The 19,593-nt window shown below is 34.1% G+C and overlaps 1 protein-coding gene across 2 annotated transcripts; it reads left to right on the top strand.

The window, feature by feature from the left end:
- Positions 1-874: 874 nt before the first annotated feature.
- LOC128206563 (uncharacterized) lies at positions 875-7,955 on the top strand. 2 transcript variants are annotated; one of them, XM_052909124.1, is made up of 4 exons: positions 875-980; positions 5,393-6,210; positions 6,376-6,693; positions 7,566-7,955. In XM_052909124.1, the coding sequence occupies exons 2-4, from the start codon at positions 5,711-5,713 to the stop codon at positions 7,597-7,599; spliced, it is 852 nt and encodes a 283-aa protein (XP_052765084.1). In that variant the 5' UTR covers positions 875-980; positions 5,393-5,710; the 3' UTR covers positions 7,600-7,955. The 2 variants fall into 2 exon arrangements, with proteins under 2 accessions (XP_052765084.1, XP_052765083.1); XM_052909123.1 differs by lacking the exon at positions 875-980 and adding an exon at positions 1,396-1,612.
- Positions 7,956-19,593: the final 11,638 nt, after the last annotated feature.

Here is a 19,593-nt window from a genome sequence, read left to right as displayed (position 1 = left end):
TTATGATATTTTATAGACGCTATATGCTTTAACCCGGAATCCTGATCGGAACAACTACCCACTTTTGATACTAAACAATTTGTACGTGAAGGATTTGCCATATCAAAAATCTAAAAAAAATCCGTCAACGTACAATTATTTGGACTAATAGCGTTACATGGTAGTTTAAAATAATAGACGTGTTATACGGGATTCTTCCAATCCCTAACGTCTAAACGGGAATGTGCAAAAAACGGGGGTGTTTTAAAAATATTGAAATTCTTTTAAGTGAAGTATTTTTTGGTTGAAATTGATCATAAAGAGTTATATTCATATTTTGCCATATAAGTGAAATGTTATTTTGCACTAAACAAGCATTTCATGCATTAAAACAAGTTGTTTACCTTTCCAATAAAACGAAAGTTGACTGACACTGACAACAATTATGCGAAGGGGAACAACTCGTTACAATCGTAAGAACTCGGCCTTCTCCGACAAAGCTTCGAGATAGACCTCGTTATACAATCGTAACAACTCGGCCATGGCCGAAATGTTCCGAGCGATTTAAAACTGTGCCCTGAAGCCTTGCAGGTGCCCTTCATGTATATATCGTTAAATGTTTTGACAGAATGAAATGAAGAAAAGCCGTCAAACTCATAATTATAAGTTGGATATTTATTTTTTGTGTACGGAACTAATATAAAATAACATTATCTGGTAATATTTCTTGTTTTTATGATATTTTATAGACGCTATATGCTTTAACCCAGAATCCTGATCGGAACAACTACCCGCTTTTGATACTAAACAATTTGTACGTGAAGGATTTGCCATATCAAAAATCTAAAAAAAATCGTCAACGGATGGGTACAAATTTATTCGAAAAAAATCAACATGTATACAAAATGGTGGGCTGCAACGATCATTTCGTGACCCAGAGTATATTTATGTTAATATAACGACTCTAACGACAAATTTAATCCAGATAAAATCACTGTCAGGTACATTTGTAACAATTATATCATTATTATTCAACATCGATGCATAATATTACTATATATTTTTTCGCCCAGTGTTAAATGGCCGAGATCATAGCGTTACTAGTCTAAAACAATAGACGTGTTATACGGGATTCTTCCAATCCCTAACGTCTAAACGGGAATGTGCAAAAAACGGGGGTGTTTTAAAATATTGAAATTGTTTTAAGTGAAGTATTTTATGGTTGAAATTGATCATAAAGAGTTATATTCATATTTTGCCATGTAAGTGAAATGTTATTTTACACTAAACAAGCATTTAATGCATTAAAACAAGTTGTTTACCTTTCCAATAAAACGAAAGTTGACTGACACAAATAACAATTATGGGAAGGGGAACAACTCGATACAATCGTAATAACTCGGCCTCTTCCGACAAAGCTTCGAGATAGACCTCGTTATACAATCGTAACAACTCGGCCATGGCCGAAATGTTCCGAGCGATTTAAAACTGTGCCCTAAAGCCTTGCAGGTGCCCTTCATGTATATATCGTTATGTTTTGACAGAATGAAATGAAGAAAAGCCGTCAAATTCATAATTATAAGTTGGATAAAAAAAAATTATGTACGGAACTAATATAAAATAACATTATCTGGTAATATTTCTTGTTTTTATGATATTTTATAGACGCTATATGCTTTAACCCGGAATCCTGATCGGAACAACTACCCACTTTTGATACTAAACAATTTGTACGTGAAGGATTTGCCATATCAAAAATCTAAAAAAAATCCGTCAACGTACAATTATTTGGACTAATAGCGTTACATGGTAGTTTAAAATAATAGACGTGTTATACGGGATTCTTCCAATCCCTAACGTCTAAACGGGAATGTGCAAAAAACGGGGGTGTTTTAAAAATATTGAAATTCTTTTAAGTGAAGTATTTTTTGGTTGAAATTGATCATAAAGAGTTATATTCATATTTTGCCATATAAGTGAAATGTTATTTTGCACTAAACAAGCATTTCATGCATTAAAACAAGTTGTTTACCTTTCCAATAAAACGAAAGTTGACTGACACTGACAACAATTATGCGAAGGGGAACAACTCGTTACAATCGTAAGAACTCGGCCTTCTCCGACAAAGCTTCGAGATAGACCTCGTTATACAATCGTAACAACTCGGCCATGGCCGAAATGTTCCGAGCGATTTAAAACTGTGCCCTGAAGCCTTGCAGGTGCCCTTCATGTATATATCGTTATATGTTTTGACAGAATGAAATGAAGAAAAGCCGTCAAACTCATAATTATAAGTTGGATATTTATTTTTTGTGTACGGAACTAATATAAAATAACATTATCTGGTAATATTTCTTGTTTTTATGATATTTTATAGACGCTATATGCTTTAACCCAGAATCCTGATCGGAACAACTACCCGCTTTTGATACTAAACAATTTGTACGTGAAGGATTTGCCATATCAAAAATCTAAAAAAAATCGTCAACGTACAATTATTTGGACTACGTTACAGGGATACACATGAAATGTCAAAATGATAAAAAAAGTATCCCTGATCGCTCATTATTGTAGCTACAGGAAGTCCATACAAAGTCAAAAGTCTCCTGATTTGGTGACAAACATGATCTTGTAGCGCAAATGATTGTTAGTTGTTACAGTATGTTAGAAGTCACCTAGTCCAAATAATTGTACGTTGACGGATTTTTTTTAGATTTTTGATATGGCAAATCCTTCACGTACAAATTGTTTAGTATCAAAAGTTGGTAGTTGTTCCGATCAGGATTCTGGGTAAAAGCATATAGCGTCTATAAAATATCATAAAAACAAGAAATATTACCAGATAATGTTATTTTATATTAGTTCCATACACAAAAAATAAATATCCAACTTATAATTATGAGTTTGACGGCTTTTCTTCATTTCATTCTGTCAAAACATAACGATATATACATGAAGGGCACCTGCAAGGCTTCAGGGCACAGTTTTAAATCGCTCGGAACATTTCGGCCATGGCCGAGTTGTTTCGATTGAATAACGAGGTCTATCTCGAAGCTTTGTCGGAGGAGGCCGAGTTATTACGATTATATCGAGTTGGTCCCCTTCGCATAATTGTTGTCTGTGTCAGTCAACTTTCGTTTTATTGGAAAGGTAAACAACTTGTTTAAATGCATTAAATGCTTGTTAAGCGCAAAATAACATTTTACTTACATGATAAAATATGAATATAACTCTTTATGATCAATTTCAACCATAAATTACTTCACTTAAAACAATTTCAATATTTTTAAAACACCCCCATCTTTTGCACATTCCCGTTTAGACGTTAGGGATTGGAAGAATCCCGTATATAACACGTCTATTATTTTAGACTAAGAAGTCACCCTGAATTGAACAAAATCAGAAAAGGGAATTGCCTTGTCAAAATAAAGTCAAAATGTCTTAATTAATTTATGGCTATGACCCATACTGGCTAAGGTCACAAATCCGAACACTTTTTGCGGTTTTTCACAATTATCTTGGATAGTTTTTGTTGTACTAAGTTAAAATTGCGTTTGAAACATCTTTGGTTAATGTGACAACGTCTGTCAAATTACAGATTCACGGCCTCATCATTTTTATGTCGAAAATCGTTCATTTTATGAACAGTAAATCACCCTTAAATCCATGCTATGGAGGGCGCATATACCGATCACTTGCAAGGTGAAAATACATGATCATACAATTATAATTAATAACGATGATAAATTAAATAAACACTCAGCTTTAAAGTTATTAATTGTTTACGATGTTTTCCAAAACATGCCATTCAAATGTAAAGCGTGATTGCTATTTATAAATGTCTTGAATGTAGGTCAACAAAACTGCAAAACCTGAAGATGCGCGTGCGCCCTCTGACGTCATTCCCCCATGTGCTTCATTTTGATCCTTATGCGTATTAACATTGAATGGCATTTTTTAGAAAAATACTTAACAAAACGAGAGGAAACTACGCAAGTGTGAGGTATTGAAATCAAGTCTCAAGATTCAGTCAAATATCTTGAGTCAATATTGGACTCTGATTTGTCCGGTACATCTACTGTGAACAATATTGTTAAGAAGGTTAACGCTAGAATCAAGTTTTTATATAGGTAATGTGAATTTTTAAACAAATCTCTTAGGAAAACTCTTTGTAATGCATTAGTTCAATGTCATCTTGACTATGCTTCATCATCTTGGTACTGTGGCCTCACCATGAAGTCTAAAGATAGACTCCAGGTGGCACAAAATGAAATTGTCCGTTTTATTAATAATTTTCATTGTAGAATCTCGCTCTCAGTGGCAAGTTTCGCTGATCTTGGTTTTTTAAATGACAAACAAAGATGTAGACAACTTAGGCTAAATCATGTACATAAAATATTTTATGACAAATGTCCAAGTTATATGAAGGATAATTTTGCCAAATGTAACGAAGTTCACTCATATGGCAGTAGATCCAACTTAAAATATGTCCCACGTAATGATGGTTTTACAGCAGCTTCTTTTTATTATAATGTTATACGGGATTGGAACATGCTTCCAAATAACATCAAAGACAGGAATCAAAGTATATTTTTAAGACTCACCTCTTAAAAGGAGATGGAGAAGTTGGAAAAGTCTGTTTTTTTGTAGACATAATTTTTTATGTATTAGATAAATATAAATGCGCTTTCTAAGAATATGCACAATTTTTATATAGTTGCTTTGGTAATTTTTAAATATTTCTTAACTAATTTGTATTATTGTGTTGTATATTTATAGTATATAATTATGTGATACTGATTGTAGTTTATTTGTGATGAATGTCATATATTAATTTAATTCATCTGAGTACATGATATAATAATATATAATACTGTACACTAAACCATTTCATGCCAAATTTAATACCTTAGACATGAACCCCGTTGGAAATAAGCTTTTGTACTTGTGCAAAGCTTTATGGGTTATCCTGTGCAATGTCATTTTTTATGTTAAAAAAAATTGGTAATAAAGTAGATAGCTTTATCATTAACACCAGAAGGAAGAAATACTTGTTTTAGTAGATCTAGTAGTATGTATTTCATGTTTAACTTTCTGTGAAATAACTTATTAGGATTCTACATATCATGCAAATACAATATGTGATATACCTTATATTGATGTAAAATGTACTGTTATTGACATAGTGCATGAATACTACTACTACTTCTACTACTACTGCTACTGCTACTGCTACTGCTTCTGCTGCTGCTGCTGCTGCTGCTGCTACTACTACTACTACCACTACCACTACCACTACTATACTACTACTACATTTTGTTGTTGTTTTAGAGGGGATTTCAGGCTACCTCAATTTGTTTATACAAATCAACTTCATAATTTGTAAAATTATGAAATTCTCTTTTTATTAAAGACTGGTCATGGAGGGACAGAAGCAGAACAATCCGGATCACCTGAAGATATCAACCCTCAGCCACCTGCCTCAGCCTTGGAACAGCCATCCAGCTTTCTTGAAATCAACCATCAGGCATCTGCCACAGCCCCAGAACATATCAACCCTAATGTCTCAGTCTCAGAAGAGCCGTCTAGCTTGCTTGGAGACCTCAACCCTCAGGCATCTGACTCAGACATGTAAAAAAAATGATGAAAATGACACTATTTCTTGTTCAGCAAAAGTGGGGTTACACGCAAAATTTGGTATAATTGGCAAAATTAGTTGCTGATTTTGGTGATGAGGACTTTAATGTACAGTCGCAGAACAAAACAACATATGCATCCTCTACATCAGCAACAGAATTTGTGCAATATATCAGTACTTTACATTGAAAATAAAACATTGAATAATCTCTGGGAAAAGAAACTAACTTTATTCTTGGATGAGAGTACTGATAATTCTAATCGAAGTCAGGCTTCACTGATGGCTAGATGGGTTGATGAAGGGTGTGTTTTTGAGGAGTACCTTGGCCTAAATGAACTGAAAGGGACCAAGGCGGCCGACTTCGAGGAAGCTGTCAGCCCACTTTCTCTGTATGTCAGTTGCAGAAACCACAAACTAGCCCTATGCTTTACACACCTTGTAAAAAACAATGAAACAATGACAGCAGTTGAGGATCTCCTGATAAGCATATGGAAACTTTTTACATTTTCTGCAAAAAGGTCGGCTGTGTATAAGAGCACACAACAAGTGTATGACCAGGAGCCCTTGACGTCCATTAGAGCTGCTGCCACAAGGTATATGATTTGGTCAATGATGTTTGCCCACTGAATTAAGTTAATGATTGAATCAATTCACAAACTGAAATATTAGATAGTATTTTATATCCAGGATTTGTATTTAATTTATAGGAATTTTTAAGCATTAAAATTTATGCATCATTATGCTATTGCTTTCATCAGATGGCTGTCCCACTTCAAGGCATGCGAGAGTTTCATTTCCCGGTACGAAAGTATTCTCAACACGTTAGATGCCTTAGATAAGGAGCGTGCTGACGCAGAAGTTAGAGGGATTTGTGATAGGGCAACAAGTCAGAAGTTGGTTTACATCATTCTTCTGCTAAACGACCTGCTCAAACCAGTAGAAGTTCTGAACTTGTATCTGCAATCAGATAAGGGCTTTTTTACAAACTTGAACGAAACGGTGCAGGCATGTACAGAGTCCTTGGGTATGCTGATCACAGCATACAGGAGTGGAATGTATGATGGATTAGAATTCAGGTACTGAACCACCAAATTAAAATATAATCAGCTTTATTCAGTCTAATAGATTTTTAAATAAAAGTTAAAGGCAGGAGTGAATAACACAGTAGGTAGACTAATGTCCAACCATTACCCAGTCTTTCAATGCTAAAGGCAAGACAAACTAAAATAGGAGACAAATAGCACAGCTTAATTAGAAAGAAAAAAATAAACTACAATAGGCAAAAAGTATCAATCCTAACCCTAGTTCAAGAAAAAAAAAAATCCACCTTGAAGAGGACAAAAGAATAAACATTTTTCAATTAATTAATGCTATACAGGACAAGGTAAAGGTATTGGCTGCCCATTATGGTCAAAGCCAAACTGATGAGTTTCAACAACATCGGGCAGTAGCTCCAGCTGTAGATCCAATTGTTGAACAAGAGCTACTAGCATTTCGCACTCATCTATTTGCGATGAAGTAAATGTTACAGTTTTAAAACTGTTCAAAATTTTATTACAGTTCAGAAGTTTCAGATGTTTTGTTTTTGTTTGATGTTGAAGGAACACACTGTTTGTGGCCATCTTGTTTGATCCTGAACCCATGTTATTTTGTTATCATTCTATTTTTCAATAGTTCAGTCATTCCTTACCAACCTATATAAAGCTCAACAGTTTAGTTATAAGTCTTAAAGGCCAATACAATTAAGATATTTTTACAAAATAAGGCTCTTTTAAGTAACTTATTCTTTGTTTTGATTAAGCTTATCCAATGATAATCAATATAAACCCATATTCACATGTTCAATGTAAGTCTTTTTCAATCAGTAGTTTTAACAGCCTTTATTGTAAGCTATGGTTATGTTCGCCTATCATAATCTATGTGAAATTGTTCAATAAAACTATTTCAGATCTAGAAAGGTTAACCGAGTGACATCAGTCTGATGTTTATGTGGAGCTACAGAAGGATGATGCTCTCAAGATTTGCTTTTCAAGGGTAGCCGTCCTCTACGAGATAGCACTCCTCATCACACAGCCTACTGCTGCTGTAGAACGATCATTCAGTTGCATGAATGATATCTGTACCAAGCTAAGAACATCCCCAGCCTCTTCACAGCTTGATGCCCTCATGCGAATAAGTCTCACTAAGAGACAGCTAAGTGATGAAGACTATGATGAAGTTATTCACATGTTTAAAATTGCCAAGAACAGGGAACTGATTCTGTGAAAACAGACATGTTTTGCATTGAATCGGCAATTACTATTAAGTTTTAAAACTAATAATAAATTATCAAATTCAATAGTTGCCTTCAATACTCTTTTGTGGAATTTCCCAATTCGAGGCGTTTACGCGCTTAATTTCCCCAATTTTCTGAATTTCACGCGTTAAAATTTCTCAAAATTAAAAGGCTAGGCCTCTTCACATTTTTTGTTGAAAAAGCCCTGATAGATTAATCAAAATTCACGGTTATTTTTGTTTAATTATTTAACTAGTTCCCGAGTTGGTTTGAATTTTCTGTAGTTGAAATTAGTAGAGTCAATCTCAAGAAATAAGGAAGTAGGTAAAAGGGCTGGGACCAGCTTTGACCCAAAGGGCATACTTTGAACAGACTGTGACAACTATAAATGAAGATAAATTATTACATATGGGCCTAGGGGTTTCAGACAAGGAGATTAACAATAATTCCTTACTCAGGGCATGGTCAGTTTTGACCCTAGGGGCATGATTTGATGTTTACAAGAAATTGTTAACAGACAGACACACAGACGATGGACAGTACACCATCCCATAGCTCATATTCTTACGCCAGCTTTTGTCGAGCTAAAAATCAACCTTCTATCAACCAACCCTCTTAAACTGACAGTGCTTGATACAGTTACCAGGACACTTACATACTTTAAACAGTTGTCTGCAAACTGATCATTCAAGAATATTTTTAGTTAACACTATCCAAACTTTTAATGAATTGATTAAAGTATAAACAATAATTGTCTGTACTTGTATATTATACAATTAAGTCAAATTATTATGAATTTATGACAATTTATTTAGAACATAAAAGCCTTCAAGCTATTCGAAATAAATCAGAACCAAAACTCTTCATTACAAAAAAACAATTTTCTTAACCCATATACCAATAAAAAACACAATTATTACCTTAGATATGACTTTTTCAATCCAAGCAAACTGATTTGAAAAATATTGATAGAGGAAACTATATGATACACACAAAATACCAAGGGTCTATGCCTAATGGTTTTAGAAGAGAATATTTCAAAGATTTCACTATATCAGTATGCAGGAAATTTGTTAACCTGACCCAAGGGGCATAATTTGAATAAACTTGGAAGACAACCACTTGACATGTTACAAACCAATATTTTAGCACTGGGCGGCAAGCTTTTTGTCAAGAGGAGTTTTGTAGTTTTTCCTTTATGTTCCAAAGACAACCAGAGGTCTGCATAGAATTCATTTCTTTGAACAATTTTGAAAGAGCACCACCCTAAAACACCCCTGTGCATTTTCATCAAAATTGTCTAGGTGGTTTAGGAAAATATGAAGTTTATAAGCAATTGATGCTAGACATCAGATGCCGGACATTGATCAATAGCTCAACTTGAGTACAAAGTGTTCAGGTGAGCTAATATCCATATGTTTCATTTGTTTCAATAAAGTCTTATCACGACCTCTCATCGATAAAACACCATTTTAGTTGGAAGGGATCACTGCAAAGGGCATCATTTGTGGTACTAAGGTGGGACACACTGATCCTGAAAAATTGAACCATATATCTACTTATCTTTGAATATGTGTTTTTAATGATAGTTAATAAAACAACTTTTTTAGTTTAAACAGATGCATATTCTATCCATTTTTCTGTCATTAAAATCTCAACGAGGAAAGATAAATTAAAAACATTCAATACTTTTTTTGAAAATGATACTGTTTGACATCATGTAAATATGTTTTGCTTTAAATAAATATGGAAGTACATTTTACCTATGACTTTCTAACCATGTCACACCATGCATCACCATTCTATTGTTAGCTACAATTATACCATGATAATTTCATATTTCCCTTTAAACATCTTTATTATGCCCCCCTTCGAAGAAGAGGGGTATATTGCTTTGCAAAGGCATGTCGGTATGTCGGTCGGTCCGTCGATAGACCAAAGCTTGTCCGAGTGATAACTCAACAATTCCTGGACGTATGGTCATCAAACTTGACATGAAGGTTGGGCCTGACCAGTAGATGACCCCTATTGATTTTAGGGCTCATTAGGTCAGGGTTAGGGTTAGGTTGGTATGTGGAACACATGTGGCAAGTTATTTTAAAATCTGTCCATACAAGAGAAAGTTACAGCCCGGACAGGACAACCTATACTCTATGTCCTTATATGCGGCACTCCATTGTGAATAAAACTAAGTGTGACCTTGACCTTAAAGGTAGGGACACGGGTCTTGCACGCGACACGTCGTCTTGGTATGTGGAACACATTTGGCAAGTTATTTTAAAATCTGTCCATACAAGGGAAAGTTACAGCCCGGACATGACAACCTATACTCTATGTCTTTATATGCAGCACTCCATTGTGAATAAACACTAAGTGTGACCTTGACCTTTGAGGTAGGGACACGGGTCTTGCAGGCGACACGTCATCTTGGTATGTGGAACACATGTGGCAAGTTATTTTAAAATATGTCCATACAAGGGAAAGTTACAGAGCCGGACGGACGGACGGACGGACAGACGGACGGACGGTGCGATTTGAATATGCCCACCTTCTGGGGCATAAAAATACATTTAACATAAACTAAAAGATGTTGGTTATCCATGAGCTGAAAGAAATGTGATCCTCATGATTAATGCCATTTTCCTTGTTCTGTGGCGTAGATGATTTATAGGCATGCAGGATGGAACAAGAACTCTGTTTTAAGAAATGTGCGAAGTGTACATGGTACTAAGTGTGAACTCCCCCCCCCCCCGCCCCCCCCGCCACCTTGATCCTGAAATGAACATACTCTTAAGAATAAAACAACATAAATAGTGGTTTAAAAGTATGTGCACACAGAGTAATGATTTAGAAAACAGTGATTGAAAAATAACCATATTATAAGCTTTTGAACATACTTATGAACATATAATATACAGAACATACATAATGCACAATAAACAATAGAAAGAATATTTGTTATAATTTGGTGTAAGTTTGACATATACATTATGACCAATACATGGAATAAGAATGCACACAGACAAATTAATACAATACTAAAATACATGCTGCCACTATTTCACTGAAGTATTCACATTGTTGAATGTCAATTCAAGAAGACATAAGAAATGCAATAGAACAGGTATGAAAGATAAGAATCGAAATGAAAATACATGAAAACCTAGTAATATGTACCTAGTAAGCAAATGCACAGTGTTTGAATGAAACTATTTATAGGGTGATAAATATCTTTTACATGGGGGGGGGGGGCTTAAAAAGACTCAGTTTCAGTTGTTATGTTGGAATGAATTGGTATGAAAATAGGTATATTTTTTAAATGTTTTACTAACTTAAAAGTTGGAAGTTGTCAGACCCAAAACTATAAACGATATGCCTGTTTTATATTATCAGTATAAGCATTGCTGATATGGTTGATAGCCAAAATGCCATTATTTTATAAAGTTTGAAAACCCATAAATCTAGAAAATGAAAAACCACAACACACAATGGAATGGTTAAGGGTCATGCCAAAAAAAGCAGGGTAAGTTGAGAAATGAAACAGCTATTCATTTTTAAGCATTATGAATTCTAATGTTTGTAAATGGAGAGTCAGTGCCTATAAAAGAAACATTGATTGATATATTCATCAAAGTTAAAGCTGCACTCTCACAGATTGAACGTTCTGACAACTTTTTTTATTTTTTGACTTGAAACGAGCCACATTTTGCGAAAATCCATTGAAACCAGTTATATAAGACTGCTGACAAAAAGATTGCAGATTTTTATACTTAAGTTCAAAAATTGATGTTTTATGCAATTTTCTTAAACTGTTAGTAACAGCTTAAGCCATAAGAAATTAATTTTCAAAAGGAAATATAAAAATCTGTGATTTGATCTTTTGTCAGTAATCTTAAATCATTTGTTTGCGGATATTTACACAAAATTTGCGCTTTTCAAGACAAACAATAAAAAAAGTTGTAAAAATGGTAAATCTGTGAGAGTGCAGCTTTAAGCAAAATAGGTAGTAAAGAAGGGTGACATGGCAAAAATGACATAGTGATATAAATACAAGTCTTTCTTGTAAATTAACATTTTGTAACTGTTTAAGTAAGATGTTGAAAAACAGAACATTGTTAAATATATGTACATATAAGACACTAATTTAAACATGAATTGGAATTAAACTTAGCAAAAGCATAGTGATATGCACAGAGCATTATGTCAACATCAGTGTTCAGATAGACAAAACCTTGAGTGAGAAGTCTTATAAAACTGTCAAATTTCTCTGATTATAGGAACATGTTTTAGAAATAATTATTGAAATTGCAGAACATTTGGGAAAACAATAGGAAGATAAGTAATCATTATGATGAGGTTATTAAATAATGTAACAATTCTGTAAAGTCATATATGGTGACTGTAAGATATTGGCACTACTGTAACTGAACATATTGACATAATGGTAAAACACAACAATGGCAAAAATGGAAGTACACTATCTTATAAATATCAAATCTCAAATCCCCCGCCACGGAGTGGGGAACGGATTATTGGCGGATTATAGAAACACTTCGTCAGTCTGTCTGTCCGTCTGGCTGTAACATTTCGTGTCCGTGCTATAACTTACTTATGCATTGATGGATTACCATACTACTTGGTACAAATGTTGTCCTCATACTCGTGTCCGCGCTATAAACTCTTTCTACATATATCAAGTTTGGTCACATTATGTCAGCCTTAACTGTTAGCCTTAACTAAAACAGTAATCTATTTTTAGTAACAGTGACCTCGACCCAAGGGGGCCAAAAAAGCATCCATTAAAGCTCTGCATAAACTTTTCCTATAAACCAAGTTACCATGTCAACCCTTACTAGAGTTATTCAGTACTTACCATATTTCTATTTTGACCTTTACCTAGACCATAACTCTCGGGGTCAAAAACACAGTCTCAGGAAAGGTCTCTATAAACTCTTCCTATATACCAAATTTGGTACCAATATGAAGAACCTTACTTAAGTTATTCAAAACAAACCCTTTTTCTATTAATAGCAACCTTAACCTTGATCATAGGGCATCAAACGCATTCCCCAAAAAAGGTCTCCTCAAACACTTTGCATATACCAAGTTTGGTCTCTTTATGTCAAACTAAATTATTCGATACGGTGACTTTGACGCTGCCCTAACACCAGCCCGCCCGAACAATGACACAGGTCATTCAAATAACTTGTTTTCCCTTTATGTAAATGTGGTTAGGCCAAATAAAAAAAGATCTGGTTCAGGTAACCCGACCGACCCTAATAATTACCGCCGACCCTAACACTTTTTATTGCGATGTTTTTTCGTCAATAAAAATTTTCGCCATTCTTTCGAAAATCCGCCGAAAATCCGATCGTAAACATGCGCCGACAACGATATTTCTATTCCGCGCCTATTTAGTATTACCATTCGGGTTACCTCCCTTGATACAAGATAGCGGCGTGTGTCGGTTCTTCAAATGTGATCGCAATTAAACTATTAAAATGCGATCACCACGGCCTGAACCCCTAGGTCCTTGGTGCACTAAGGCTACCTAGCTAATGCCTAATATGGTTATGTGCAATACCACTCACCGTGCGCACATGTTACTATTTCAAAATTCACAAAACTCAAATCTTTTGCAAACTTTGTATGCAGGTTAGCATAGCACAGAGGGTGACTAAAAGGCAAAGGGTACATAAAAAGCTAGTCTAGAAGTTAGGATTACAAAGGATAAATGGTTAAAATGGTTATATAGCAAGCAGCAAGCACAATAAATGTACAATAACCACATGATGGAAGAAAAATTCACTATCTAAACAATATGTCGAGCCCATGCAAAATACAAATAATAATAATCCCTAACCCCTAACTTTTTTTAACAACGATACCTGAACCAGACTATTTTTTTTTATTTGGCCTTAGGAATATAAAAATGTGCCTTTCAAAAGAAAGTAAAAGAAGAGTTAAAAAGAAAAAAAAAACATTCAAGGGCAATAATTTGTATTTTGGCTAACATGAAGTTATGTTCCTTGTTGTAAGATGGTTGTCAATAATTCTGCGAAGTAATAAGTGCATTGAATGAAGGTATAAAAGTTCTTTTTATTAAAATCCCAACTTGCCCTTAAACTTTAACTTGCCCTAATACATTAACCTAAGTCAATCAGGGGTCATAACTTGTATTAAGGATAATATGGAGTTATGTAACCTCATTGTGTGATGGTCCTGAACAATTGTGTGAAGTAATAAGTCAATTCAATGAAAGGTATAGAAGTTATCAATAAATATCCCAACCTGCCCTAAAATTTTAACCTACGTTCCATAGTCAATCAGGGGCCATTATTTGTATAAAATATGATATGGAGTTATCTTGCCGCATTATGTGATGGAACTGAACAACTGTGTGAAGTATTAAGTCAATTGAATGAAGGGTATTGGACTTATAAGTGAAAATCCCAACTTGTTCTAAAACTTTAACCTGCCCTAAACCTTTAACCTGAGTCAAACAGGGGCTATAACTTGTATTAAATATAATACAGAGTTATGTAACCTCATTGTGTGATGGTCCTGAACAAATGTGTGAATTATTAGGTTAAATGAACGAATGGTATAGAAGTTATTAATAAATATCCCAACCTGTCCTAAAACTTTAACCTAAGTTTGATTGTCAATCAGGGGCCATAACTTCTATAAAGGAGTTATCTATTCCCATTATATGATTGCTTTGAACAACTGTGTGACGTATTAAGTCAATTGAATGAAGGGTATTGGACTTATAAGTGAAAATCCCAACTTGCCCTAAAACTTTAACCGGACGCCGACGCCAGGGCGAATAGTATAGCCCACCTCATTCTTCAAATAGTTGAGCTAAAAAAAACACAAATGTGATAATTTATTTATAACATGTGTTTTCTCTTCAAAAACAGTAAAACAATGTTATGACATCACCACAAAATATATGTATCACTTTATCGAAAATACTTGAGGCTTGCTATTTCATCGATGTTATGAATCAAGAGTCATTTTCCTTCCTTTTTTTTAGCCAAAATAACCTTGACATTGACCTTACCTACACTACACACAATATGAATAGCTTTAACAAATACACTATTATTATATGTTCAAATATTCAATAATATTTTAGGTAACTGATCAAACAACTTGTATTTCTATATTCCCACTCTTGACCAGTGGTTGTGTACAATTTTGATCAGATTCAACATACCGGTCAGGTTTCGAGAAAAACAAATTGCCTTGTGTTGATTTGATGTAGTGTCAGCTAAAGCATTGAGGCAGGTTGTTTCGTTAAGAATCAATTGGTCTTTTCACGCTTGCATTGTCAACTTTTTCATTTTCAAAACTTTCCTCTAGCGTTTATAGGGAGGAGCTCTGTGAGGTTGAAGTGAAGTGCAGGATCGTCACCGATTGTTTTCAGTTCAGGTATTGTGATGACGAGTAACTCAACTGTTGAAGATCAAGTTGGAACAGTTTCCGCATTTCATACTTACTGCTGCGTTTGATAACAACCTCAGCTGTGTAATTATAGGCCACTTGTGTAAGGGACTGGCTCTAACATAGAGGACATTTGTTAAGGTCCATTTACTTATTGCCACACTGTAAAAAGATATGAAAGGAATTTCTTATGATATCATGATAAGTGAATGTAACACTGAAGACCTGATAACATGAAACATAAGAAATAAAATAACTCTACACATCAAAGTGAGGTGAAGTTGTTTAATTTCATAAGCTTTATTCCAAATGTGAATTGACAGGTAATTTGCAATTTGATGTCAATTCTGAATCAGGTTATACAAATCAAAGATTGATGTGTGAATTGCAGAATAATAATTAATATTAAATTTTTATATACAAGTAATGCTTTCGTTCATTTATTCAGCCATTGAGTTAAGCAATTTTGTTAGAAAAGTGAAAAAATGTTTTGAATTTTTAGGAAGGCTTGTTTATAGGTCATGTTTTCTGTGCGAAATAAATATCAAAATGATGTCTAAAGAAAGATTATATTGTGAAATAATGTAAGCCTGTAGAGTTAATTTATTTTAAACATTATATGGAATTGTGAATAATTGTAAATACATTCAATAATTTATTGAAATGCATCAAAACATCCATATGTTTTTTGTTTTATTAAATGTATTGACATGTCTCGCTTAAACTGGCACATATTTCCGCACAAAATTCGTTAAGTTCCCATTTTTTCAAACTTATTCAGCTGAAGGCATGTATAAGCATGCAAGACAGTTTTAGACAAACTCTTTCCTACAAAGTAAAAATGACATTTAAGTAATTAATTATTTAAATGGGATGGGTTAGGGAGGGGTTTCCCCTCACTACAAGCAATGTTTATAATACCTTTTTTCTTCTGCATATAATCAGAAAATGCGGGGTAATCAGTTCAGCACAAAAGCAGTGCCGGTTTTCGCAATTGTAGATTAGTGATTTGTCTCCGTGCAGTGTGCAATTTACTCTTCCTAACTGCTGTTTCGACTTGAGATAGAATATGGTCGAGAAATATTTTCTTCTCATTTTTTTCTTCAAACACAATCTATATGAATTACCTAAAAAGCGATATTGTTCATGTAAAATTACCAAGACATTTACAATGCCAGCTCTAATATAGTTCAAAACATTTTTATTATATATGCTTTGTGGTGATTTATAGACATTTATAAACAAAAGAAAAACAATCTTTCACTGTTTCAAACATATTGATATTTTTTTACTGTTAGAAATTTCAGCCAGCTCTCAAATAGATATTGAATGCCAGTGCTAAGAGGGCTGGGACACAATTTGAACAACTTCATTACCAAAATAATGTAACCTTTGTATATAAATTATAATTTGTTGCCCTACTTCAATAATTATAATTGAATGCCATTTTATACACTTTTAGGATCTAAAATTAAATTATTATGTTTGTGATAGATCGCAAAATATTTCAGTTCGTTACTCTTAAAATATAGTTTTTGATTCTCACTCAGTGAAATTCATGTACATCAGGATTTTACACTAAAACAAAACAAATTCACTATTTATTCTTTCTTTAAGTTATAGCACATAGGTTATGGCATGGTACCATCCTCTTTATTTAGATTGTCAGAAAATGTGAATGCATCTCAGTAGCTCAGTTGGTGAAGAACTCGCCCTGTTAGCATAGGGTTCCCGGGTTCCAGCCTTGCAATTGTCGTACATTTTTCTATCCCAATTGTACTTCAATGGATAATTTCAAATTCTGACAATAAATAATGACAATTTAGCAGGTGGAGCTATGATCCTATTCATGTCATGTGTTTTCATTTTTCAGTGATTGAATTTAAAGCTGCACTCTCACAGATTTACCTTTTTTACTTTTTCTTTTTTTTTGCCTTGGAAAGAGCAAATTTTTGCGTAAATATCTGCAAACCAATGATAAAAGATTGCTGATAAAAGATCTGATTGCAGATTTTTATATTTCCTTTAAATTATGCACCAGTCAATTGTAACCACGTCCCCCACCCCGACCCCAAGTCCGGGGGTATACCGGGGATAGCCGGGGAAATGGGCCGTGTTTTTACTTTCCAGGTGGCCCCGCAGGGCCGGGTGACCGTGGTGGTTTTGTTTTAGCGCTAAATTTAGCGGAGATTGGGCCTTAAATTGAGTCTCTGGGATGCAGGGGCATTTGGCAGGGGTTTTACCACCAGTTCGTTCCCGCAGAGCGGGGATTTTACCCGGGGTTGGCTGGACCGAAAGTCAAAGTCCCCGCTATTCCCCGGACCTGGGGGGGGGGGGGGGGCGTGGTTAAATTTGACTGGTGCATTAATGTTTTATGTTTTTAAAATGTTACTAACGGTTTAAGATTAATGAATAAAAAATCATTTTTTCTAAAAATCTGCGATCAAATTTTTTGTCAGCAGTCTTATATAATTTGTTTCCATGCATTTACACAAAAATTGGCTCGTTAAAAGACAAAAATAAGAAAGTTGTCAAAACGTTAAATCTGTGGGAGTGCAACTTTAAAGGACACCAGATTGTACAGTTGCAAGAAAAAAGAAATAGTGAAAACCTTTGCTAATGGCGCAATGCTTCTTTCGCTGTTTTTTTGTGTCTTACCAATTTAAAATTTAACTGTTTGTGTACCATATAAATACCTGTTGATTTAAAAATATTGTTAGTAAATGAGTCTGTTCTTATCAAGCCACTTTTACATGCCAAATATTCACAATATGAACTGGGAAATAATATATATAATATATTTGCTGATTTTTGGACCATCTGGTGTCTAGCCCTTTCATAAACCATCTAGCTGCCAATGTGAGTTTTAGATACAAATTGAACAATTTCATTGGAATTTTTTTAGTATAAAAAAATATGTTTCATGGCTAAAAGCGTAGTACTTACTCAGGGCTTTTTCTATAGTACCCACGGGTTCGACGTTTTTCCCAATCTTCAGAATTGTTTTTAAGAAAGTCTTTTAAAATGTACTGGTTCATTTTCAACATCCTAATAAATTATGTGATGTAAAGTTTTTTTGATGATTGTACTGGAAATCATTGATTTTCATCACATTCAGACATATCTGTATGAAATATTATCTGTCATGATTGATTTATTGCAATAGATATTTACACCCAAGGATTGATATTTCAGCCATTTTGGTTATATTTAAGGGATTTAAACTAATATAAAATCATTTCCTAATTCGCAGGAGACTAGCCAGCTTTTTCTTTTAACTGTTTATTTTCCCAATTTCAGCATTTTCACGACGCAAAATTATCCAAAATGTCTAGAGCTTTTTCCCATATTGGGCAGAAAAAGCCCTGTTACTTAATAATGTTTTAGGAAAAGTATAAGGGATATTTTCATACACTTGAGATCTGCTTTTGTAATGATACAAAAATAAGCTGATTCTTTCATCTAATACAAGAACTAAATAATGTCTAAACTGTCAAATGTGAGGTTGCATCTGTAAACTTCATCTATCTTTAGGAAATCTGTGAATATAACTTTCACCACCCAGAACAATAAGTATCAATATAAGAAGTAAAAAAATATTCTAGTTACTATTTCCTCATGTCAGGGACAATTCAAATAAATCAAATAAATTGATCAAAAAACTGTTAAATACTATCATGTTGTTGTTTTTTCTAACTTTTAATAATATTTATTCCCTGTGGTCGGTTGGTTTGTCGGTCGGTCCGTTGCAACTTTGTCCGGAGCAAAACTTAAAAACTATTGGATGGAATTGGATTAAACTTCATACAATGGTAGAGCATAATGAGAGGAAGTGCCGTGTACAATAACCATAGCTCTATTCTTGCTTAATACTGAGTTATTGCCCTTTGTTACTTTTTTGTCTGGAGTATAACTTGAAAAGTACTGAATGGAATTCATTGGAACTTCATACAATGGTAAAGCACAATGAGAGGAAGTGCAGTGTTCAAGAACCATAACTCTACTTTAGCTAATTACTAATTATTGCTCCTTAATTGTTTGTTTTTGCTGTCAATTTATTTCCAGACATTAACTTGCAAACTACTATACGGAATTTATTGAAACTTCATACAATGGTAAAGCACAATGAGGAAAGTGCAGTGCATAAGAACCATATCTCTATTTTAGCTTATTACAGAGTTATGGCCTTTAATACTTTTTCTTGTCCCGAGCATAACTTGAAAACTATTTGATGGAATTTAATAAAGCTTCA

Source organism: Mya arenaria, chromosome 10 (genome assembly GCF_026914265.1).
Source record: "Mya arenaria isolate MELC-2E11 chromosome 10, ASM2691426v1".
In the NCBI taxonomy this organism is placed as follows: domain Eukaryota; kingdom Metazoa; phylum Mollusca; class Bivalvia; order Myida; family Myidae; genus Mya; species Mya arenaria.
Note: the sequence above shows the minus strand (reverse complement) of the source record. Positions and strands in the feature narration are given on the sequence as shown.

What these genes read in the sequence shown, in the direction of transcription:
- LOC128206563 (XM_052909124.1), top strand. Translation starts at nt 5,711, where the DNA reads ATGAGGACTTTAATGTACAGTCGCAGAACAAAACAACATATGCATCCT. An exon ending in ATTAGAGCTGCTGCCACAAG is followed by an intron (nt 6,211 to 6,375) that starts GTATATGATTTG and finishes TGCTTTCATCAG; the next exon opens with ATGGCTGTCCCACTTCAAGG. An exon ending in TATGATGGATTAGAATTCAG is followed by an intron (nt 6,694 to 7,565) that starts GTACTGAACCAC and finishes AAACTATTTCAG; the next exon opens with ATCTAGAAAGGTTAACCGAG.